Consider the following 24,368-nt stretch of genomic DNA (forward strand, 5'->3'; position numbering starts at 1 on the left):
CAAGTGGAGCATCACGAAGAGATCAAGTGCTTGAAGCTTGCCGTCCATTGTGGTGACAATGGACTTGTGAAGATGTGCCGAAGAGTGGCTCACCCATAGTGGACTATGGGGGAGTAATCATCTAGTCTTCATCGAGCCAACGCAATCAAGAAAGGTAGTCCAACTTGAGGGAGTCAAGATCGTCATCATCTAGCTCAAGTGGACCATGTGCAAGGCAAAGGTTTGCCCTTGATAGGTTTTCTATTTTACCGGTCTCATGGTGGTAGTTGGGAGACCGGGTTATAGGATCGATAGCCGTACTATCAAGGGGGGTTCTCAAGTGAGTAGCTTGATCGTATCGTTCGTCGAGAGCTCAAACCATTGCATCCTTGCATCATGTTTCTTGGTTCTTGTTTGGTTCTCTTTGTGAGTCTTAGAGCTCATGATCATCTTGATGGCAAGCTTGAGTTCATCGAAAACGGAGTTTGCATGCGTCTTCTATGATGTTTTCGATGTTGGAGGTTTTACCGGTCTTATCCGAGGAAGGGTTCTCACCATTTTCTTTTGGGACTTTTCTCATTTGCTTCTTATTGGTATTTCTATCAAGATTGTGTTAGCCCTTGTCGCTAGCTTTCCAATAAACTTGGTTTCGTCGAATTCGGAGTCCGTTTGCAGAAGTTGTGTCAGTTTTGGTGTTCTGAAAAGGCTGCAGCGGTACTACCGCGGACATGAGCGGATGTAATTTTTTACTACCGCTCTTGGGAGAGGTACTACCGCTCTTGAGAGCGGTACTACCGCTTGGAGCAGTACTACCGCGGCTACTTCCGTGGCTACTTCCGCTCGGGACCAAAAACTCGTCACAAGTCCAGCGGTGGTAGGCACGGACGTAATTTTTTAGTAGCGCTCGCAAGCAGTAGTACCGCTACCCTTAGCAGTAGTAACGCTACCCCTAGCGGTAGTACCGTGAGGTCAAGCGGTACTACCGCTCCGACGGTTCTTCTGGCTTTTTTGCCTCCTCGCTGTTGTGTTTCAAAGGGCTACTACCGCTCGGTGTGGGCTGTGACCATAACGGTTGGATTTTTCCCCACCTATAAAAGGGGGTCTTCTTCCCCAATGAACCTTATCCTTTGAGCTCGTGTTCTTCCCCCATTGTTGACCTTCTTCGAGCTTGCTAACTCTCAATCCCTCCATGGATTCTTGCTAGTTTTTGAGGGAAAAGAGAGAGGAGATCTAGATCCACATTTCCACCAATCACTTTCTCCTCTATGTGAGGGGAACCCCTTGGATCTAGATCTTGGAGTTCTTGGTGTTCTCCTTCTTGTTCTTCCTCTCATTTTCCTCCCTAGCATTAGTTGCTTCGGTGGGATTTGAGAGAGAAGGACTTGGGCACTCCGTGTGCCCTTGCCATTGCATTTGGTGCATCGGTTTGAGTTCTCCACGGTGATACGTGGAAGTTATAAGTTGAGAAGCTTATTACTCTTGGGTGCTTGGTACCCTTGAGCTTGTTCCTCTTGGGTGCTTGGGCGCCCTAGACGGCTGGTGGTGTTCGGAGCTCAATCATTGTGGTGTAAAGCTCCGGGCAAGCGTCGGGGTCTCCAATTAGGTTGTGGAGATCGCCCCGAGCAATTTGACGGGTTCCGGTGACCGCCCCCAAGGGTTGCCAAAGTGTACGGGTTCGGTGACCGCCCCCAAGGGTTGCCATTTGTATGGGTTGGGTGACCGCCCTCAAGGGTCCCTTAGTGGAATCACGACATCTTGCATTGTGCGAGGGCGTGAGGAGATTACGGTGGCCCTAGTGGCTTCTTGGGGAGCATTGTGCCTCCACACCGCTCCAAACGGAGATTATCATCCGCAAGGGTGTGAACTTCGGGATACATCGTCGTCTCCGCGTGCCTCGGTTATCTCTTACCCGAGCCCTTTACTTATGCACTTTACTTTGTGATAGCCATATTGTTTCTTGTCATATATCTTGCTATCACCTAAGTAGTTTTTCTTGCTTAGCATAAGTTGTTGGTGCACATAGGTGAGCCTAATTGTTGTAGGTTTTGTGCTTGACAAATTAACCGCTAGGTTTATTCCGTATTTGTTCAAGCCTCAACCGTAATTATTTTAAAGCGCCTATTCACCCCCCTCTAGGCGACATCCATGATCTTTCAAACGGTCCCTACCAAAAGTTAATTAGAAAATTATAAATTAGGAGTAGGAACCGATTTTAATCAGAAAGGAGGACTCGCTAAGCACCCGGAAGCTGGAGTCGGTTACGGATTGACCCGATGAGGCAACGAGGCGACGAGTCTAAAATTTGGGAAAGGAAGCCGAGAAGGCAACAACTGCGGCGGCCTGAATCCAATCAATCCCGAGGCGAAGGCGACGAGACGATCACGTTTCCTGTAGCTACGCCGACGCGATTGCTGTTGGGTTTCCCGATCAAGATGATCCTGATTCCCGATCGATTGTTGTAGCGATCCCCTTTTTTCGGACGATCCCGTTTCCACCTTACGACCGAGCACTTTCTTTTTTGAGAGAAAGATCGATCTAGCACAACGCTCGATGGCCTCGACTCAGGCCCAGCTCCAGCGCCCTGCGACCCAGTGCGCCTGCAGCACCTAGGATTTTTTTTGAGAAATACTAGCCGTGTATAAAAAATTTGCCCCCCCCCCCCAAATTATGGGCCCTGTGCGGGCTGCACATTTGGCACAACTATGGGCCCGACCCTGCATCATGGTTTCTCACCGGGAAGAGCAAGGCGTGGTTGATGGGCTTCATGAAGATGCAACCGACGGACCAGACGTCGATGGCGGCAGAGTAATTGATGGGGTTGAGAAGCAGCTCTAGGGAAGGTACCACGTACACTCTCATCATGTCACTCTTCAACAATGGTCGCACTAGACGGAAGTGGAAGATCTTGAGGCTGCAGTAGGCGTTCAGCAGCGGGTTGCTCACCAAGACATGATATTTTCCTTAGGAGTCCTTGGTTATCCATCCTTGCAACGGCGACTACAGAGCAAAAAACCAAGAATACGCCCATGGAGATGTAACCTCAATTGGGAGGACTAGAGGAGAGGGGTCGTTGAAGGGGAAGTTTATGCGTCAACCTCAATTGGGAGGACGGGAGGAAGGGAGGAATGGGGCTGGGAAGGAGACATTTACAACAAATTAAGAGCTGAGATAACTAAGCGGAATGGGAGAGGATTCAACGTCATTGATTGAGAGAAGACAAGGAGCAAGCAGGAAATCGATTAGTTGCTGCGCAATAATAAGAGATGAGTTTCTTGTATGGAATTTTTTTTTATTTGCTGACATAGCATATTTGGTAATATGGAATGCCGCATGGTGAGAGGATTAGTGGTAGTGGGAACTAAAAAGGTGATGTGGCATGCATGGTGATGTGGAGTGTGTGCATGTTGAGAGAATTGGTAGTAGTGGCGATCAACTTCTTAAGAATGTAGGATGTGCGTGTCCAATGGAATGGCATCATCAAATATTCCCCTGTTTTTAGTTTTTTACATTTCAAAGCACTAATCCATTTGCCGATCCACTTTCATCGTTGGCTTCATTACGGTGAGTTTTTTTTTATAGATTCCATATCAACAAATTTGAAAAAAAAATCATACCTGCAATGTCACAAGGTTATCAACCACCTAATTGTCCGACATAACTTACTTCATGATACTTGTATAAGTTGATTCCACTCATTAATTGTTTTTAACACTTGATCATCCACTCTCTAGTCCCCCTTCTTGTATAAAAGCGATCATCATTCAAACACATCACGTTTTACTGGAATGATTGAACCATGGGAACGAATGAACATGGCTATCACCTTCTTTGGCCAGATCTCTCAATTTTGTTAGAAACTCAGTTCAGTGTGCACCTCACCCCTGTCATCAGTCATGTGTTGTCTATGTTTACATCCCAAACCGGTTGATGACTTTGTATAACTCCATAGGGTGCACTACCACAACACATCCTATGTCCATTCCTATTTCTACCTGAAATTTCCCAAGAAAAATCCCAAATTGAGCTATGCATAACATCACAATATCTAACGTCAGTAACAAAACCATTGGCTGGTAACTATACACAATTATTAACCACTAACATGGCAAAGCATGGCCAAATATCATGACCGGTAGCGTCGAGAAAAATTTCATCGAAACATTATGAGATGAGATCATGTTTTGAAGCCTCATCAAGACGAACTCGTGAGGGAAAATGGTTCGCTAACCAAATTAATGGTTGGTATTTTTTAAAATTTTACGGTTAATGTGATGACGTTAGTACTGGGTGAAAGATTCTGCATGCATACATGTGTCCTCTCTCACGAAAAAATCCCATTGAAAACCACCGTATCCGTATGGTAGAGAATTTTGCATGCGAATCCACTAGATTTTTCTCCAATGAAAATTAAGTGTGAGGAGGCCCCCCGAAAAAAAAACGGCAAAAGAAAAGTGTGAGGACTCGTACAGTGCGCTGCAGTACAACCGCGTGACACAACAAAGGTCAACCCTGGCACGTTTGCACGGTCGACGGAGACCAAGACCGAGGGACCAGACGCGATCACGCGAGCACAGTGCGGCCCCCTACATCCTCCCCTGGTCCAGCGCAAGCCAACTCACACAGCGCAATGAATGACCACTCCCACTCGGACTCACCACGACCTGACGAGACGACTGTCGCGCCCTGCTTCGAGCACGCCACCCCCCCTGCTTTTCATTTCAGTTTTCGGCGCAGAGCGGTTCGCTCACGCCCCACGCGCCCAAGCCCAACCCACCGCCGTCCTCCCTCACAATCCCCCCGTCTCCCAACCCAAAACCCTCGTTTCATCCGCGGCGATTCCCCATCTCCTCTGCGTGCCGCCGGGGAGCGCTCGATTCCGGCCGTCGTTGGGTAAGCATTACTCTTCAACCACTGATGTTCTTTTTTCCTGCGCGACCCGATTAATTGTCTGTCGTCGCGTACGTTCGATTTTCGTTTGAGTTACGGCGGGATCGCTGCCGATTTGGGGGAAAGGGTCGCGCTCCGTGGGTTCGGGGCTTTGGGAGGTGGGTTTTGTCCAGGCCAGAGGTTTTGGCGAGGTTCATGCCCATCGAGTCCGCCATTCCGGCATGCAGCGGGGTCGCTGCCTGCTTGTGTTGGCTTCGAAGGCGACCCGGTTATTAGATTCCCAACTGTGCATGCAAGTCGGACGGTTGCGCCTTCTCGATGAGGGCGACGTTCAGTTCAGCGGTTTTCCTTTTATTACTCTCGGTCTCACCTCTAGATTCCAGTATGGATTTTATTTTCCTTTTAATTCGAGGTAATCGATTTTGAGCATCTAATGTAGGTACGAACACCGATTGCCTTAGAAGTTGCCATGTTTTACCACCCCCTTCAATTCCTTCTCACATTCGTGTTACCAATTTAGCCATTTACGTCACATTTAACTCTGTTTGTTGTTAAAATGTAAAAAAGTAAAACTCTGTTTGTTGGAAACTACTCCCTCCATGCCAAAAAACGCTCTTATATTATGGGACGAAGGGAGTACTTGTTATTGGCAGGTGCTTTCAATTCAGCTTCTTCTTTAAAAAGGTGCTTTCAATTCTTTATTACGTCTAATACGAATGAGCCTAGCTTGCTTGGTAGGAAATGTGGATGTACACCCCCACCACCCAGGTTCAAGTCTTATTCAACTTGTGCTGGGGTGCTTATCATTGTTTATAAGGCGTCCCGCCTTGGACGCTTAGGTGGCAAGGCGCCCTGGCAGTGCCTTACAATTATGCCCGCTTTACGCGCTTAGACGTCCCCTTAGGCGCTTACGTGTCAGGGCGCTTACCGCCTTGTAAACAATAAATAAATAAACCAATTTTATAACATGCGAATATGAGGCTGTGTCCTAAGGCACGACGGTCTGTGCGCCATGAGGACATGAGGCTGTGTCCTAAGGTGACGACACAAGTTGACATGAGAAGCATCAAGTGGCTTGTGCCACAGTGCTGTTCATCAATAAATTCCTTTTTGTTTCACAAAATATTCCTTTTTGTCCCCCCAAGATCACTTTTATGACAGCGAGTACGTCATTTAATGTTCTTTTCACCAATGTCCCCATTCAAGAAACCTCCTAACACCAATAACAAACCCTCCTGACAAAACACACTGCGTTGAACAATTTGTCTCCAAACTGACAGAGCAGTTGTACATGTCGAACTGATGAGGCTTGCCATGTAAATATGTATTAATCGAATTCGCTTCTTAGTTGGCGAAGGTGCACCTTTTAACCTTTTGGGTTGCACCAATTTAGCCGAACCAGGTCTCCACAGCTGACCAACCGATGGGGAAGGTTTGGTTCGGCTATACACGAACAGCTAATCTGCGCTCCTTCGTCAGCTTGGAAACCTATTCGAGGATGTGATTAATGTAGAAGCGGGCAATTTCTTTGCGCTTTGCAACATGTTGGAAAAATGGCCCTAAATGTGGAATAGCATTTATAATTGATAGCTGCAAGGTACTACACAGGAGATCTTTTTGCCCTGATTTTAACAGACTAGAGGCATCAAAATATGAATATTTTGTTATGGTTAGTGCCTATGATATGGGAGTAGTGCACTCAACCCGTGTTTCCTTCTCAGTCCTTCTATTACTTAAATTACTTAGTGCGGGTAATAAATTGTAGAAGATGCCATCAGATTTTTCCTTAGACTGCTGGCCCACAAATCCAACAACCTGCCAATGGAAGTATTAGAGATATTTTCATTATAAATTACGCCTGAAATGTGGAACTATTACTTTATTGAAGAAATTGGTTAAAACTTTGAACTTTGATTTATTTCTATGTTCATGAAGTATCATAAGAAATTTCTGTATCATGATCTTTAACCGAGCATTTGGAGGCATTTTTGCAGTTCTCCTCACCTGGTCACATAAATATAGAAGAATTTTGCATCCTTCCTTGACCAATGATACAAATCTCACTGTGTTTAAATGCATGGTCTTGAAATGTCTATCCTTATCATTGTTTAGGCCTGCTTGATCTTCCGCATAGCACATATGTGAGCCAGTTAGCTGGTGCTTGCATCACGAAATGATTCTTAATCAGTTGCACAGAAGAGAATCAACTTAGCTAAGGTGGAATTACTATCTCTGTGAGGAAAGTTCCAGTGTTTTTTTTTCTGTTCTACAAACAGCATAAAATTTCCACCTCAGTCAGATAGTCACCCAACTAAATTGAGATATTATGGATTACAACGAAGCTTGCAAGGGATCATTCGAATCCGAAAGTTGTGAGATTGGCAAGATTGGAGTGGCAAAAATTGAACATTATGAATCTGAACTAGAAGAAGGTGAGATCAGAGAGGCAGATGAGGCATCCGGATTAGAAAGCCCTATCCAGAATGGCACAGCTGCAAATGCTGAACAGGAGCAGGTCCATATAAGGCAATCAGCTTCACCGCAAAGAGCTTCTCATAATGTAGAGACTGCAGGTATTGTGGTTTTGCAACATAGAGTGATCCACGAACACATGCCTCCAAGCATTGTACGCTCATTTGTGCAAGATACGATTGAAAAGGAGCAGGCCCTTATGTGGCCATCAACTTCACCTGAAAGAGCTTCCTGTGAAGGAAGGACTGCAGGTATTAATTTTGTGCAGCAGTGTAAGTGTAGTGCAATCCGCGAGAACATGGCTGCAAGTCTTAAAGAGTCAAGCACATCTTCTCAAGTGGTGGTTGAAGAGGAGTCATCAACTTCAGCTGAAAGAGGTTCTCGCCTTGGAGGGACTGCATGTACTGCTGTTGTGCAACAATCTAAGTATGCTGCATCTGAGGGCCAATATGTTAATGTGAGTCAGTCAACTTTGCATAGAAAATGTGGGAACCACCGTCGAAGCTATTCACCATCTATCTATAGTAGTTCAAAAGAAAGGCATAAGAAAAGGAAGGAAGGATGTTTTAGATACTCTGATTCCCATTGGGCCACGAAAATGATTGAGGAAGTTTGTTCAGAAAGGTCCAAAACACTACTGTCACGGCAGACTGTAGATCGGAAGAAATTCAACAATGAGCAAAAAAAGAAGAAGATAGAATTGTTCCAAAAACATGTGAATTCTTATAAATTCCATTATGCACATGTTGCACCAACTATAAGATATTGCAGGATGATGTTGCCTAAGCTACATTCCAGCATGTTGCGCTGCAGATTTCATCGACATATGATATCTCAGCTGATAAAATTTTATAAACAGCTTATACGTGACAGGGACAAAGAGAACAGAATAAAAGAGCGCTGGATATTTGAGGCCAAAGCTGGCTACCTTAAGAAATGGTTTTATGTGACTAACTTGTCATATTCTAAATTCAAGCCAGAGGAACTAGAAAGCTGTATGGTTGACTATTCAGATGGTGAACAGCATCTAAAATATTTTGACATGCAATCTATAACCACTCAAATTGAAGCAATTGCCTCTAATAAAGAACCTAGAGGCACCTTTGCAACTGATATTACTGTGCCCAATCTAGAAAATTCACCATCATCGCTTGAAACAAATGAACATACAAAGCTTGGGTTTTCAGTTGGTATAGCAGAAGAAATGGCCACCTTAGAAAGCAGGCCTTCACAGTACACCTGTGCTCCCTCGATGGAGTTTTGTCATGAAAATCAGACACAAACTACCTTCCCGGCAGCAGATAAAGACGAGGGAGGAGATGTGGAGAGACCCTCTGCTTGCCAGCTTGATGTGAGTGCAGCACTAGAACCTGCTAAGACACTGACAACAGGTAAGGCAAGTGATGATTGTGAGCCTACTCTAGAACACTCGCAATTGCTGCTTGTAACGAATGAAGCTACAAAGCCCGGGTTTTCAGTTGGTGTATCAAAAGAAATGGCTACCTTAGAAAGCAGCTCCTTGCAGGTAACCAGTGTGTCAGGAATGGAGTTTCGTGAAAAAGATGGGACCCAAATTATCTTCTCAGCAGCTGACAGCAATGAGGGACGAAACACGGAGAGCCCCTGTGCTTCTCGGTTTGTCATGAGTTCAGCATCAGGACTTGCTATTGCAGTGAGCACTGATACAGAAAATGCTGCCTCGATTTCTAGAGAAAAACGAAGGCACATGTGTTCTAGCAATGATATTTCAGAAGGTCCATGCAGGTCAGGGAGAAAGTTAGGTGAAAAAGATGGGACACATATCTCCTTCTCACCAGCAACGCAAATTGTCTTCTCAATAGCAGCACAAAACGAGGGGGAAACCATGGAGAGTCCCTGTGGTTCTCAGTCTATCATGAGTTTAGCATCAGAACCTACTATTGCAGCGAGCAATGGTACAGAAAATGCTGCCTCGATTTATAGAGAAAAACGAAGGCGCATCGGTTCAGGCAATGATGATATTTCAGAAGGTTCATGTTGCAGGCCAGGGAGAAAGTCTGGTGAAAAAGATGGGACACAAATCACCTTATCACTAGCAACACAAAATGAGGGGGGAGACATGGAGAGATCTTGTGCTTCTCATTCTGACGCAGATACGGCACTAAAACTTGCGATGATTACAGTGAACACTGATTCAGAAAATGCCGTGTCTGGTTCTAATGAAAAGCAACTGGCTATGACAGTGAACATTGATTCACAAAATGCTCCATCTGGTTCTAATGTAAAGCAAAAGCACATAAATTCAGGCAATAATATTTCAGAAGGTTCATGTTCTAGGTCCGAGATAATGCCTACCTCGAACCTTTTCAGAACAACATTGCGTCAAGAGGTATTTTAGCTCATGTCTTTTAATTATAGTTTAGTATTGTCTCAACAATTTTTTTTTTATGGATTGGGTTGCGACAACAGGAGAACTTATGTTGAACGTATTCATTAGGAAGGATAAACAGTGAACAATAAATTTCTTGTTTGTTTCGTATCCTAACATCATCTGCCCAGTGTTAAATTATTAAATTTACAAGTAATTCAACAATGATTGGAGGCTATAAATACATTCACAAGAACTGTCAGATTACATCTCATTTTAGCTGTATTTTTTAAAATGGTCTCTAGGTGAACTTATAAGAACTATTAATAGTGTCTCATCGTCCTTACTTGTGCCGCTTATAAATTGCCATTGACATATTTGACATTGTTTATCTGCAGGAACCTCCAGCTGTAAGATCACCTCCACCTTCAGGTGATAATAGACAAGTGGTTCAAGCCGAGGATATAAGCGGCGAGGAAGTACCTTCCTTTGCCCAAGTTACCGAGCAGCCAAACATGCACCTCAATACCCAAAGTGTGATGAACCATCACCATTTCGGTTCAACTTGCCAGTTTGCTAGTCCTCCATATCAACCACCTTGTAGGGATACTCATTCAGCAAGAATTGAGGCTGACAGTGTTGGGGCATCACATGTTCATCCAACGTCAGCCAATCAGGTGCCAACAGGCTCCACTCCTGGGCCTCGTTTGGCTGAAGATGGGCTTGATTCAAATCACAGTCCTGGGGCATCACATGTTCATCCAGCTTCAGCTAATCAGGTGCCAACAGGCTCCCCTCCTGGGCCATCTTTGGCTGAAGATGGGCTTGACTTGAATCTATTTACCATTGAGTTGAGTCGATTACAAAAGTTGGCTGATCTGATGACAAAAAGGCATCAAGAGAAGGTCTCTTTCTTGAATTTCTCTTCTACTTTTGTATTTTATCTTATTTCAAGAAGCACGTGCACAACGATTGCACCCTATTTAGGTATTACTCATGAATCTCCGGTTGTGTTTTGCCAGATAGAACAGCTTAATTTGGCACGTGAAGTAGAGTTGGCTCAAGCTAAAAGGAAGTATGACGAGCTGGAATATAATTTAGAGGTAGAAACTTTACAGCGAAAGAGAGAACTTAAGATAAAAGCTGATAAAATTTACAAACAGCAGATATTGGCTGAGGTACTACAGGTTATATTTAAGGCTTCTGTTAGAGTTGTTCCAGACAGTCCTAGAGGTAAATATCTTTCATACATCTTAACTCGGTTTGTTAAGATACAGTTACTACATTGGCATTGACATATTATTTCTTTGATTTTGTATCAATTAGTTGAAGGAGTTTATTATTGCTAATATAGGGGGAAGCATAAGGACATCATAAATGATAAATTGATCGAGTTATATGCGTTATTACTTAGTAGTTCTCACTCTGGCTTGTGTACATTCTGTTACCATTTAGTTTTCCATGTATATAGTTATTATGTACTCCCTCTATCCGGGTTTATTGGGCCCGTGAGCAGTTTAGCCTCGTCCCTTCCTATTAGGCCCCGTAATTTACTCCGCATGAAAAGTGCAGTTTTCTTCCTCGATCTTTCTTCTGTTTATGCGTGACTCGAGGTGATTAATTAGGTTGTTGAATAAATAAAAGGAGAGAAATTAGTAGCCAACGAATGCACGCCCATGAACAACTCCACATTAACTGTTGTAGCTAATTATGGAAGGAGAAAGGCCCTTCCACTTTAATCAGACACAGATCACCAAAATGTTATGGGAGTAATTGTCCTGCCTTGGTCCTAGTGTTTTTGCCGTTGGGTCTAATAAACCCAGACGGAGGGAGTACTAAGTATAACCACGTGCCCTTGTGGTCTTGTGCAAGGTTCTTATTATTGGAAATTTGGATATTTTCCACTCCAGGGACTGGGAATTCGATCTGTTACCCCATGTCCCAGTGACCTTTTCCCTATGACCCAAATATTAATGAGACATGGGTCGGACTGCCATTCTTGGAAGTGGCAAAATCCAACATTTCCCTCATTGCGCTGAACAAATTCTTACTTTTTGTCACTCCTTTTCCTTTCAAGCTGAAGTTTCTGGTGAAGTTTGTATATGGCTTGACCACTTGTGGTTTGCCCTTTGGTCTGCATCGCTTGGGTACAAAAAAAAAACATTTGAGGGGATTCCAGCCTGGCTTTGCTTAGAATCAGCTTGAAACTACTGTGGAACATGAAATCAATCTTCCACTTGGCTAGTTTATTGTCTCAAACCAAATTCGAGCCCATCTTAGAAATTTAGATAGTCTTTGATATTTTATAATTTGATAAATTTATGCATAGCTGTATATACTAGCCATTCGAGATGCCCTTAATATCTGGTTTTACATTTGTGTCTGATAAGGTGTAAAAAATTTGGTAACAGCAAAGGGTTTCGCTAATATATGCACCCTTTCCTTGCGGCATGGTATCGTGTTCGTGCTAGTAAACTATTTAACATGCCGTCTTGATATGGCAAATATCTCACATGTTCATCATAGTCTGAGGCACAAGTAATCCCGCATAAAATAAGGGCACCTTGGGCTGTGTCAGTTTTTTGTAACCAGAGCCACCGAATGCGGAGAGCCCATCCTAAAACTTCAAGATTGTGGATGCCAAGACTGCAATACTGAATTGGAAAGTGTGCAGTACACAAGGTAGTTGCCTCCATTGGCCTTGTCCTTTCCAAAGAAACCCCCCCCCCCCCCCCCCCCCCCCGGTCACTTGTCAATAGCCTTTATCACTCTCCCCGCAAAAAAGAAGCCTTTATCACCCACTTAGGTAGAGTGGATATAAGTTAGGAGTACCCGAAACTGAAACAAGATGGCCAGCGTGGTTCATGAGGGAAGCCTTCCAACCCGGAAGATTTTCTGCCACCTTATCAATAAGCGGCACTAACTCGGGCTTCTGAACTGTGAGAGGGAGGCCAAGGTAGGTGCATGGGAAATCCTTCATTTCTGGAGATGGCCGCCAAGTCATCATCCTTGCACTGGATAGGCATGACTGAAATCTTAAGCATGTTTGTCATGAAGCCTGAAGCATGCCCAAAGGAGTCCAAGGTTTCTTTAATGAGTGATAAGTCACTTGCTGCAGGTCAGAGGAAAATGACAGCATCATTGGCAAAGAAAGAAACCCGATGCTGCACTTGCTGGAGAGTGAGAGGTTGGAGAAGACCTTACACAGAAGCTCGGATAATCAGTGAATTCAAGACATCCATAACCAATATAAATAGCCTAGGTGGAAGAGGACCCTCTTGTCAAAGTCCCTGTCGATGATAAATTGCTTCTCCGGTTCTCCAGTCACCAAAATCCCAGTGGTTGAGGTAGATAGCAGCAAACACAGAAGGTTGCACCAATGCCGGCCAAAGCCCAAATGGTGTAGAACTTCAATAAGAAAGGGCCAAGAAACTGAATCAATGTCCAATTTCAGGAGGATTTGAGGTTCTTTCTTCCTGTGTAAACATTTGGCCTTTTGTTGAACAAGATTTTTTTTGTCCTAGATACTCCACCCCTTAATAAATGCACTCTGGCTATAGAAACCGTATTGGGAAGCTGCGAGCCGATTCGCCATAAGTTTTGTGACCGATTTGGCAAAACTGTGAATAAGGCTTATGGGCTAATCCTTAACCTGCATGGCATCAACTTTCTTTGGTAAGAAGGTGATAAAAGCTGTGTTCAGGAGCTTCAACAAGGACACATTTTTTTTTTAAAAGAGGGGATGACCCGCGGCCTCTGCATGGAGTGATGCACACAGCCATATATTATTGAATAGTTAACAATGATAAACAAAGCCTAGCATTGATGCTGAACAAGCGGCTTAGAAATAAAAATGAAAACTTGAGGCCATCCAACATGTATTTGCCTTGTAACAGGATCTCCACAAGCCTACCATAATCCTATGACATATGACCGAATTAAATGAAAAATAAGCTACCCTAGACAAAGCCTTCAAGAAGGGATCGTCATACGAGTGCCTATGTTGACAAGTCCAACCGAAGATCGAACATGGGATTTTCATCCCCGAAGCCAAGCCTCGAGCCAACACCTTCATCAAGGGCATGAGGCTCACGCGCCGACATTGCCTGATCTAGCCGAAGAAGATCATGGGTTTTCACCTTAAGTATATGCAAACTTGTCATCAAATTTTTTAATGCCAACAACCTCGCTACCGGTGGACGACGTCTTGCTCACCGGATTCTGGCGCCCGGGAGAGTACCAAGTCCGCCCAGATCGTTGAAGAAGACGCTAGATGTAGGTTGAGGATCGTCGTCGTACACGTCGCCTTGCTTCCCGTCATTGTCGCACCACCTTCGACCCCGTTGATGGTTGAGTGACACACGGACGCAAGCTGGCCCAGATTTGGCCACCGTTGCAACCACCTCGCAGGTTGCCGCTGTTGCAGCCATCTCACGGATCCAGCCGCCACGTCCCCGGGGACGCCACCCTAGTGTTCACCACATTTTCGACAAAGGGAATATATTAATATCGCGGAGATACCAATTACACCTGGCCTCTGCACCAACAAAATGTCCAAAAGACATCAAGAATGCACACATCCAACTAAAAAAAGAAAAAAGAGGAAAAAAAGGCCCGGCCACAGTGATCAATCACTCGCAGCAGCAACACTCCAACCACCGCCAAAGGCAACACCCGAAATACATAAAAGGTTCTCCAAAAGCAACGCCTTCAAGAAGGAAACGGTGTACAAACACCGTCGTCGCCCGATCAAAGATCTTAGGTTTTCACCCTGGAGAAAGTCTGAGCTTTCAAAACAATGCCTTCAATAAGGTCATTGCCAAGTACAACCAATAAGGACCAGCCCTTAGGCTTTCACCTTGAAAGTCGAGACTCGGTACTTCGGGAGCACCACCAAAAATGAATTCCTCCTGTGCTGCTGCCGCCACTTGCCGAGGCCACTTCTGCAAGTCAACGAACACCAGGCTCACAAGTACCATGTGTTCGGAATGGCCAGGAACATTGCCCCGCATTCATGTCCGGACAGCGGCCTGTTAAGCAAAATCTTCATCCCAACCAAGGCCACCTTCGCCATTCCTTTCAGTCCTCAGATCTCAGCCATTATGACATTCTCCGCCTCTGTCGACAACATGGAAATCGAGATATCGACATGTCCCATGGTGTCAACAGACAGCGAAGCTTCGCGTCATGCCCTCGTGAAGCCACCGGGCCAATTATATGGACATGCACGACCGGATCTCATCCGATCCAGATATCCAGGGGCATCATGCGCCAATCCGTGAAGATCTCCGGCGGAGAATTCCGGAACTCGTCGGTGGCTAGATCGACGAAGGCCGAGATCAGCAGAATGACGCCTTGCGGGAGAAGAGCACTAGAGCCTCCTTAATCGAGTCCATGCCTGACGGTATAGGGACCTGCAATCGCCGGATCTCGAGGTTCCAGATCAATGGAAACCACACCCTGCACCTTGCCGGCCGCCCCTGTTGCGCTGGCTTAGCACCTCCAGGCCTCCATCCCACGATGCAGAATCCTCGCGCCCACCGCCTAGGCCGGATCGCATAGAATTTGCAGGATTCCATTGGGCGAAGAAGTTCAGCCGCCATTGCCGAGGCAGGGGACCGAGCCCTTCGAGCCCGTGCTCGGCAGCAGCTGGGCGACGCAAGAGAGCGCACAACAGGGGGGCGAGCCCTGCGAGCCCGCGTCCGGCAGCAGAAGGCCCGGCGGCAGATCAAGCCGACACACAGATGCGGTGTCAGGCAATGGGATCTCGTGGTGGGGGAAGGGAAAAAGCAGGGAAAGGGGTTCCTCGCCGCCGCCGTCCGCCGGGGACGGCCTCCTCCGGCGGCGTCGGGGGAGCTGGGCGACGGAGGGGAGGTGTAGGTGGCGGTGGTGTGGGCGCCTCGGAGCCGCCTGTGCGGGCGATCCGGAGGCGATGGCTTTCAGTACCTAGTGTTCACCACATAGAATCTATTGACGAGATCGAGCCCCTAGGCAGGGCTGTACCACCGGATCCAGCACGTGCTGGCACCGGACCAGCACTGGCAGAACCTAAAAATGGCCGGATTGGAGCCATGTTCACACCCTTGTGCAGACTGATCTGCCGCTTGCACCCGTCATGCCGCCTTAGCAGCATCCTGCGCCATCCGGCTTGCTGCTTGCAGCCGACACGTGAGCCGATGGTGGAGTCGAGGACCTCGAAGGCCGCAGCGACGGCCAACACCGCCGTTACATCGCGTGTGACCTCGGGGAGGACACCCCAACAACTCAAACTACCACATGAGTCAATCGGGAGCGCTGCCTGTGACCCGTTGCTCGTCTCGCTTGCAGTTGCAGGGTCACATCGCCGCCACATGCGCAACTGCCGCTGATCTGCGCTAGGAAGGACGAGGTAAAGAGAGGCTCTGGTGGGTCGAGGTTGTGGGCGAGATCGCCGATCTAGAAAATCCGGATCGGGAGGTTTGGCCGGGGGCTTCATCCTATCCCCAACTTGAAATGGCACAATACCAGATCTGCTGAACTAGGACACATGGCCTTGCTGAATAGCTGAGAGGGTTGACAACACATCTTCCTTGATGATTTCCCAACAAGTTTTATAGAACCGGCCAGCAAACCCATCCGGCCTTCGAACTTTGTCACTTGGCAACTCCTTGATGGTTACCCAGACTTCCTCCCACAAAAATGCAAGATCGTGTTGCTGAGTGTGAAACAAAGGACATTTAAAATTAAATCCCTCTCCTTGGGCTAGCCAATAAGATTTTCTTCTCTTGACTTGTCGCAGTTTGATCGGCCATTGAAAGCTTAGCAATAAAATTTCTTTCTATAATGGGACTTCTGGTGAAAGAAGGAAGTGTTTGGGTCACCTTCACGGAGGTAGAGAACATGAGACCGCAGTCGGGCAATGGTGCGCTCAAGGGAGGCCAAACTGAGGCAATGAAGTTTGAGTTTTCTCCTCAGCCGTGGAAAGAGCCCTAGAGTCCCTTGCAATCTCAATGGAATGAAGAAGTTCTTTGGCCATAGCAAGCTGCACCTTGATGTTACCAATTTTCCGTTGGCTACCCCTTGCTAAGGTACTGCAGTTTGAGAAAGATCCTCTCAACAGGACAAGTGGACGCAGTAGGGGCATTCCAATTTTAGCTATATAAATAAAGAAGGTTTTGAGACGCTCACAAATCATTGTGTACCACCCATTCCTTTTGATTCGAGATGCGGTGACCTTTTACTTTCTAGGAGGTAGTGGGTTAATTGAAAAGAAAATTGTTTTTATTTAGTTATTTAACAAAAAGGGGAACGATACATTTGGATAGTAATGTTACTATCTATTCTGCCATATTGCAATAAGTGAAAGAATGTTTTTTTTGCTTATCGAGAACCAAAGAAAGGAAATTGAAGAAACTTTTAATGTGACAATGTACAAGGAGACGTGATTGTGTTTTGTCATTATTGTTGGACCAATATGTTGCTACAAACATTGGATAGTATGTGGATAAAAATAAAATAATCTTGTACTATATGACCTTGCCTCGTCTACCTTGGATCATGTGCCGTTTCTTATGTTGAAGAACCTCGTCGTCTGTGTGGTGTCATTAGATGGTTGGTGCGGATATGGTCATTGCTGTAGTTCACTGTTCATAGATCTGATCGCTTTGGGGTTTTATTTTTTCCTTGCCTACGCATAGCTTTGCTCTTATATGACTTTCCTATTTGCCGGTGTATTTCTGTGTGCGTGCGTCGATGTTGGCTATGTGCATCCTAGCTATGTGGAGGCCAGGTGTGTGCTCATTGTGTTTGTCTCATCTTGATGATCCATTTCGAGCCAATAAAATCCACCCTTTGTCAAAAAAGAAATTGCCGCTTATGTTGACTGTGCCTCTCAACTGCTGACCACCAAGAGGCGATTCCATTTCGAGTCTTTTTTGTGCTCGCTGGATGGCTTTTCGGACGCGGTTGTGGAATGCTACGTCGCCCACACACAACATCCTGTTCACTTTGGACGCTAGGTGGGAAACATCAAGATGCAACTTACGATGGCCCACGAAATCATCCCGAAACTTGATGTTGCATAGGATTGACGCATTCTCTCGGATTTTGAGCGTCACTTGAAGAACAAGTTGAAATTTCACTGTCTTGGCCTTGCCTCTCCGGAGAGATCCATCGCCAAGCAGCGGTCGAGGCTTCTGAGCCTCAAGGACGGTGACGTGGACTAGAAGTTCTTTCATACCCATGCCTTTCATCGTCGGAAGAAGAACTGCATCAGCCAATTGCGTGCGGGTGATCATGTTACCATGACCCAACATGAGATGGAAGCTATCACCTTTGAGTTCTTCTGGAGCCAGCTCGGTGCCCCTCCGACAGGCAACGCTCCGTCAATTTGCAGGCCCTTGGTCTTCCCCAACTCGGCCTGTCAGAGTTAGAGGTGTCGTGGACGGAAGAGGAAGTTTGGGATGTGATCGGGGCATGCCGAAAGACAAATCCCCGGGGCCGGACGACTTCCCCATGAACTTTTACCAGAGTTTCTGGCAGGTGATCAAGCATGATATGGCAGGTTACCAGAGTTGCTGGGGATCGACCAATAGATCCAAGCAAGCACCACTGGCCAAATGCCAAAGCAAGGAAATCTCCGAATATGCTCTCGTCGCCTCCTGCCCCCTTCCCGTCTTTCTTGTAGTAAACCCTCTGTTGATGATGATATGTTTCTTGCCCAGAGGAGCAGACCAAATCGGCCTTGTCACAAGCTGAGGAAGATGCCTATCTAGTCTTTTCTGTGAGGAGCGAGGTACACACTTATCAAGCTAGGGGAATACCGCCACCACCAAATTGCACAAAAGGTTCACCCCCTTGTGTCAAAAGTACAAAAGGCCCTCTCCCATATCTTACGCTTATGGGGGGGGGGTGCCGAAGTATATTGCCCGCCTCTCTCCATCAGTTCGGAAGTGAACACAATAAATAATTGTGGCCTGCCCCCGCCCGCTTCCGCTGCCCACGTCATAAACTCCAAAGGAGTACAGATGTGAGGGGGGGGGGGTGTTGGAGTAATTGTTTTTAGAAAAGGAGGAAGACCCCGGCCTCTGCATCTGGGCGATGCATGCAACCACTTTATTAATTATTCACACAAGACCTTACAAAGAAATACAACAGTAAGTCTGAAGCCACCGTCTAGGCAACATCTGTCGCTACTCCTATCCAATCGATGAAGGGATGCTGATAGTCCGGGCCTAATACCACAGACCTCGCAGCCAAGCCTAACATCTAAGACCTGAGGCCCCAACCAAGCCACTTGCCGGGTATGGGGCACACACCGGTCCGAGACGCTCTCAGAGGCCGCCGCCGCCAACTTCCACCACTCCAACTTCAGAGCTGTACTGACGCATCATCCTTGCCCGATCTAGCTGCCGTCGACGCCACCACCTCCCTGCGGGAACTGCTGAGCACGTCGCGGTCGCCGCTGGTACACCTCAGCACCATGCCGCCAAGTACCACCAACCGACACCGCTTGAAGTCTCTGGAAGATCTGTCGTGCGTAGCACCTGCCGACCAGGCATGACAAAGCGTAGCACCTGTCGGCCAGGCATGACTTGACATCTCCACCGAAGCTCCATGCAAGACGAAGCCGCTCCACCTCCTACCTCTGACTTCCAGCGCTGCTCCACAAACGATGTTCCCAAGAGAGGAACGACACCGCAGTGCCGCCATCGTCCGATCTGGAGAGCCAGATCCTAGGGTTTCCCCTGGAGCAGCACGAGTGGGTCGACAGTAGTTACACGACGATGCCTTCATCAAGGTAACGACGCAGAACGCCTCCATCGCCTGCCGTCGGCTCGGTTTTCACCGGCAACTCTGACTCCCCAACTCGCAACCGGGACTAGATGACGGATCTCGAGATCCGATCACCCAGCCTCTGGCCGGCCACCTCCGACGGAGAAGATGACTACCACCGCCGGCTGCACCGCCCAGATTAGATCTGACCGGAGGTGCCGCCAAGCAGTCCACTAGGCCCTCGACGCCGCCGCCGATCCAAACCCGGATGACACGCCGCCGCAGCATAGACCGCCCGCCGCGAGGCAGGAGTGGTCTCCGCTGCCATCGCCGCAGCCATTGCCACCGCTTCGCTATATTGGCCGCCGCCGCCGCAGCCATCGCCGCCGCCGCCGCAGCCGTCGCCGCCGCTTCGCTAGATCGGCCGCACCTCCACGCGCATTGGTGGCCCTGACCGCCCCTGATTCACGAGAGCAAGGAGAACCCCCGCCACCGGGTGCAGGCCGGCGGCGTCCTCCGGCGGCGGCGGGAGGAAGGGAGGGAGGGGGGTCGGCCTCGGCGGCGGCTAGGGTTGGAGTACCACCCGTGTCGCCCGAGCGGGGGGCGACGCGGGGGTCAGCTCCATACCGCGGGGTGTTGGAGTATAATGTCTGGCCCTCTCCCAAGGTTCGGATTTTTGGATAAGTTGGCTGGAGCATGAATTCAATAATTGCAGCCACTCTTAACTGCCTCTTCAATGGTCTAGGGCATGGCCTTAACAAGGAGGGGGCACCTAGCATGGGAGATTTTCGGCCAATGAGTCTTATGCATAGCTTTGCCAAGATCTTCTCTCTGATACTTTCTGTTCGTCTCGTGAAGCGTATGTCTAAGCTGGTGGCAATCAACACGCAAAGTGCCTTCTCTTTTTGAGTTGGATGTGGCTCGGGCTTTTGATTCTGTCAATTGACCTTGTTGGAAGTTCTGTGGGTGCATGGATTTGGCGAGTAATGGTGTTCTTGGGAGACCTTGATCCTTGCGTCTTCGAGCTCCAAGATCCTTGTTAATGGGCACCCCTTTGCTAGGGTTTGGCATCGTAAAGGGTTGCGGCAAGGTGATCCTCTTTTGCCGTTGCTCTTCGTGATCATTATGAACATCCTTGGGCTTTGTTCAATGCCGTGGATGATTCAGGGCTCTTGAGCCCCATGGTGCACTTGGGGATCCGACATAGGCTTTCCTGTTCGCGGATGATGTTGCTCGAGAAACTGCCTTGCTGATTATGGAGATCTTTGTGGATGCGTCTGGTCTTCAGATTAATTTCCAAAAAAGCATGGCCACCTTGATTCGTTGTCAGGGCAGTGATCTGGGGTTTGCCTTGTTGCTGCCGTGTGTTGTTGTTGAATTTCCGTGCCCATACCTTTGGCTGCCGCTGTCGCATGAAAAACTTCCCAAAGTTCAGCTCCAGCCTTATATTGACAAGGTGGCCAAAAGGATCCCAGCCTGGAAAGGAAATCTTATGGCGGACGCTGGGCACTTGATCCTTGTTTCTTGTGCAGGCGCTACATTATGATGGACTCTCCCTTGCGAAGTAAATGAATGTTTGCCTGGAAAAGCTTTGTAGATTTTTTTTTTGGTGTGTCAAGGACTCGTCGTCCGGTGGGTTTTGCCTGGTTTGCTTACCGAAGCACTTGGGTGGCCTGGATCTCTGGAATTTTTCCATTGTGCATGAGATGATGAAAATGTGTTGGCTTTGGTTTGACAAAGTGGCTCTGGACAAGCCGTGGGAAAATCTTAGCTTGACATGCTCAGATCAAACCCTGTTCTATGCCTTGGTCAAGGTGCAGATTGGGGATGGCGCAAACTGGCTTTTCTGGACTGACAGATAGATTGAGAGGGACTGTGCAAATCCATCGCGCCGGATCTGTTGGAGTTCATTCCCCTCAAGATCATGTATTCTAGGACGCTAGCTCAGGCACTCCTCAACAACCGCTGGATTGATGATAACGTTGGAGGGTTGTCTAGTCTGGCCATCGCCCCGATGTTCTTGCTTGCCCGTGTGGCTGACCTGGTCCAGCTTGCGCCTGGTATGCCCGATCATTTCTGCCGGGCATGGGAGCTGGAGCCAGCTTCTCGGTCCTTTTGGCTTACCGCGTGAACTATGGCCACTTCATGAGCTCATTTTGCGTGCCTGCGCTCCTCTCAAGTTCAAGTTCTTTACCTGGAAAGCTGTGGAGCGGAGGAAGCGCCACGGCCCTGCTGATAATGACACTTGCCCTTTGTGCTCTCGGTGTGTGGAGTTGTTGTATCACCCGCTCATCCAATGTTGCTCTGGCACCAAGTTTGGTCAGGGCCAGCCCTAGCATCATGTAGACCTTAGTGCGAGTGAGGTACAATTGACAGAGTAATATGAATACTTCTACCGGTATATATCTCATAGCATGAAAATACGAAGGCATAAGCATAAAAACTGTAATTTTAATTAGCAAATAAAGTCTTAATACATATGATTATATGATGCAAATGATGATTATAAGATACATGTGCTCAACCATAAGCAACTATTGAATAAATACAACGTGGTGAAGCGCGCGAGCGCGGGGGGGGGGGGGGGGGGGGATGTACACCCCGTAATAGTGTTGACGTTATGTTCTGCAAATGACGCTTTTTTGTAATTTATTCTGATATGTAGATGTATTGGGCTTTGGGCCCTTATTAGATGGGCCTTAGGCCAGCTCACCTTGTGCCATGGCCTAGGGCCGGCCCTGAGTTTGGTTCCAGTCTATTTGTGCCCGGGCGCGTGCGAGCTTCACCCATCTACCTCAGGCTGCCTTATCAACTGCTGGCCTAGGCTGGCGTTGTCCTAGAAGCTCGGGAAACGGCTTCGTCCTCCCTGTCTTGCGCAGCCTTTGGCTGGAAAGAAATGCCCGGCTCTTTCGTTCTGAGTCTAATTAAGACTATGACTGTTCTTTGTCTTCCATCGCTAGCGATGTGGGGGCGTGGAAAACTGTAGGTATTGCGAGAGTGATGGCTCTGTAGTTGTATTTGTCGCTTGCAACGGACCTTGTTTGGGTTTCCTATCTATTGAAAAAAGAAGTGTTTTCTCTCGCGTTCCTGCAAAAAAATATGTGATAACAATGTTTCAGAAAAATGTCAATGCATGTATGTTGCCTTATTCTCTATTCCCTCTTAGTATCAATCATGTCACCCAGAAATGCCTTGTTTAGCTGCATGCATTGCTTTAGCTTTTACTCCATATATTTCGATATTCAACGATTTTGATTGATCCATTACTCTTACTTTGTAGGTCGTAGTTAAATATTTCTGCATTTGACTGATAATAAATTAGATAGGCTGCATAGCACAAAAAACATCTAATAATCTAATAAGTTAGAAGTCTACTAGTCTAGTATACCTAATACAACTTTGACTATGATTCTCGCGTATAATATGTCCATAAAATGAGTACAGTACTCCCTCCGTAAAGAAATATTTCTTTACAGAGGGAGTACATTGCAAGATAAATATAACAATTACACTCATATATGTTCAATCCATCTATTTTGGTGCAACATATATTAGTGGTCAAAGTAGTGCATGGAAGACCGTGAAAAGTCAACTGTGCCTTACATTTTGGGAAGAGGGAGTATTGTTTTGCTCATACTTGTTTTTTTTTTCTTTCGAGAAAACGCAAAGAGATTTTTGCGTTTCTTTGTATTGAAAAGATAGGGTTTATGCTAAAATCCTCCTAGGAGGTATGTCGAAAAGCATATTTACTGTCAACTCTTGCTGATGTATTATTTCATGTATCAGGTGCTGCCCAGGAAACCATGGCAGGGCCTAGTCGGTTGGCAGACCAGCGCAGTTTTCACATTCCTGCACCTGTTTCAGCCCCCGGAACATCAACAGGCGCCTCCCTCAGACAGCGGGACCTCAGACAGCGTCCCGCGACCGCGCAACGCGCTGCTATGGACTCGATGAATCATCCAAGTGGTGGCATGGGTAATAGACCAGCATAACGGGAAGTGTCTCCCGGCCGTGGGGCTGCGAGCCTGGAGAAATAGTGCAGCGGATGCTGCTCTTTGAACAAATCATGCTGCCTGTAAGCCTACCGTTGGAGTTGTGTTGTGTGTACATCTGGAATTCAGAGCTTCCATCTGAGCTTTGCTTAAATGAGAAGTAGACCCGAGATTCGTTCAGTTGGTATAGCGCTAGCTGACTACTCCCTCCGTTTGGAATTACTTGTCTCGGAAATGAATGTACCTAGAACTAAAATACGTCTAGATACATCCATTTCTGCGACAAGTAATTCCGAACGGAGGGAGTAGATGGTAGCAATTCATGTCTGTTGATGTTAAAATCTGCCTTTTGAAAACCTGGTTGAATTTATGGTTGGACTGGAGAGTCATAATTTTATCAGGAGAGATCTGATGAGCATTTGTAATCTGGTTTAAACATTACCTGGTGCAAACATTACCCGAACGTATGATAATTTGTGCAAGAGTATAATGGCATATCCTGATTATCTTACAATTTGCTATTGCACCTGCTATTACTGAATAAAAAATATTGACACAGCGGTAGGTTGAGTATGCATAGATGCCAAATTCTGTGCGCGAGCGCTACATACAGAGCAGTTCCGAGTCACTTCATCCAGCAAACTTTGGAGCACCCAGAACCAAGAGATCAGCCTCCATTCGTCATACCAAACTGCCTTGTCTCGTCGTTGGTCGCATCAATGAGGCAGGATGGGCAAGATCATGGATGGGAGCGTTATCAGAGGTGATACGTTGTCGTGTTGCCCAAATAATCCTCATTCATCTTTTTGTTTGAGATATCCTTATTCATAAACGGGAGCACATCATACATTGATTCCACATCTACTTCCATGGACCATTCAGCCTGAAATTGGATCTACTCCTGCGGTCCTGCCCGGCCCGTTGGAAACGTTACCACT

At 47.0% G+C, this 24,368-nt stretch overlaps 1 protein-coding gene across 2 annotated transcripts; it reads left to right on the forward strand.

The window, feature by feature from the left end:
• Positions 1–4,620: 4,620 nt before the first annotated feature.
• On the forward strand, positions 4,621–23,941 carry LOC123144877 (uncharacterized). Of its 2 annotated transcripts, none has more exons than XM_044564126.1 (5): positions 4,621–4,869; positions 6,979–9,706; positions 10,084–10,590; positions 10,708–10,918; positions 23,225–23,941. In XM_044564126.1, exons 2-5 carry the CDS (start codon positions 7,193–7,195, stop codon positions 23,428–23,430), a joined length of 3,438 nt encoding a protein of 1,145 aa, XP_044420061.1. In that variant the 5' UTR covers positions 4,621–4,869; positions 6,979–7,192; the 3' UTR covers positions 23,431–23,941. The 2 variants fall into 2 exon arrangements, with proteins under 2 accessions (XP_044420061.1, XP_044420062.1); XM_044564127.1 differs by having other exon boundaries at positions 4,633–4,869; positions 6,861–9,706.
• Positions 23,942–24,368: the final 427 nt, after the last annotated feature.

The sequence above is a fragment of the Triticum aestivum genome, chromosome 6D (assembly GCF_018294505.1).
Source record: "Triticum aestivum cultivar Chinese Spring chromosome 6D, IWGSC CS RefSeq v2.1, whole genome shotgun sequence".
NCBI lineage: Eukaryota > Viridiplantae > Streptophyta > Magnoliopsida > Poales > Poaceae > Triticum > Triticum aestivum.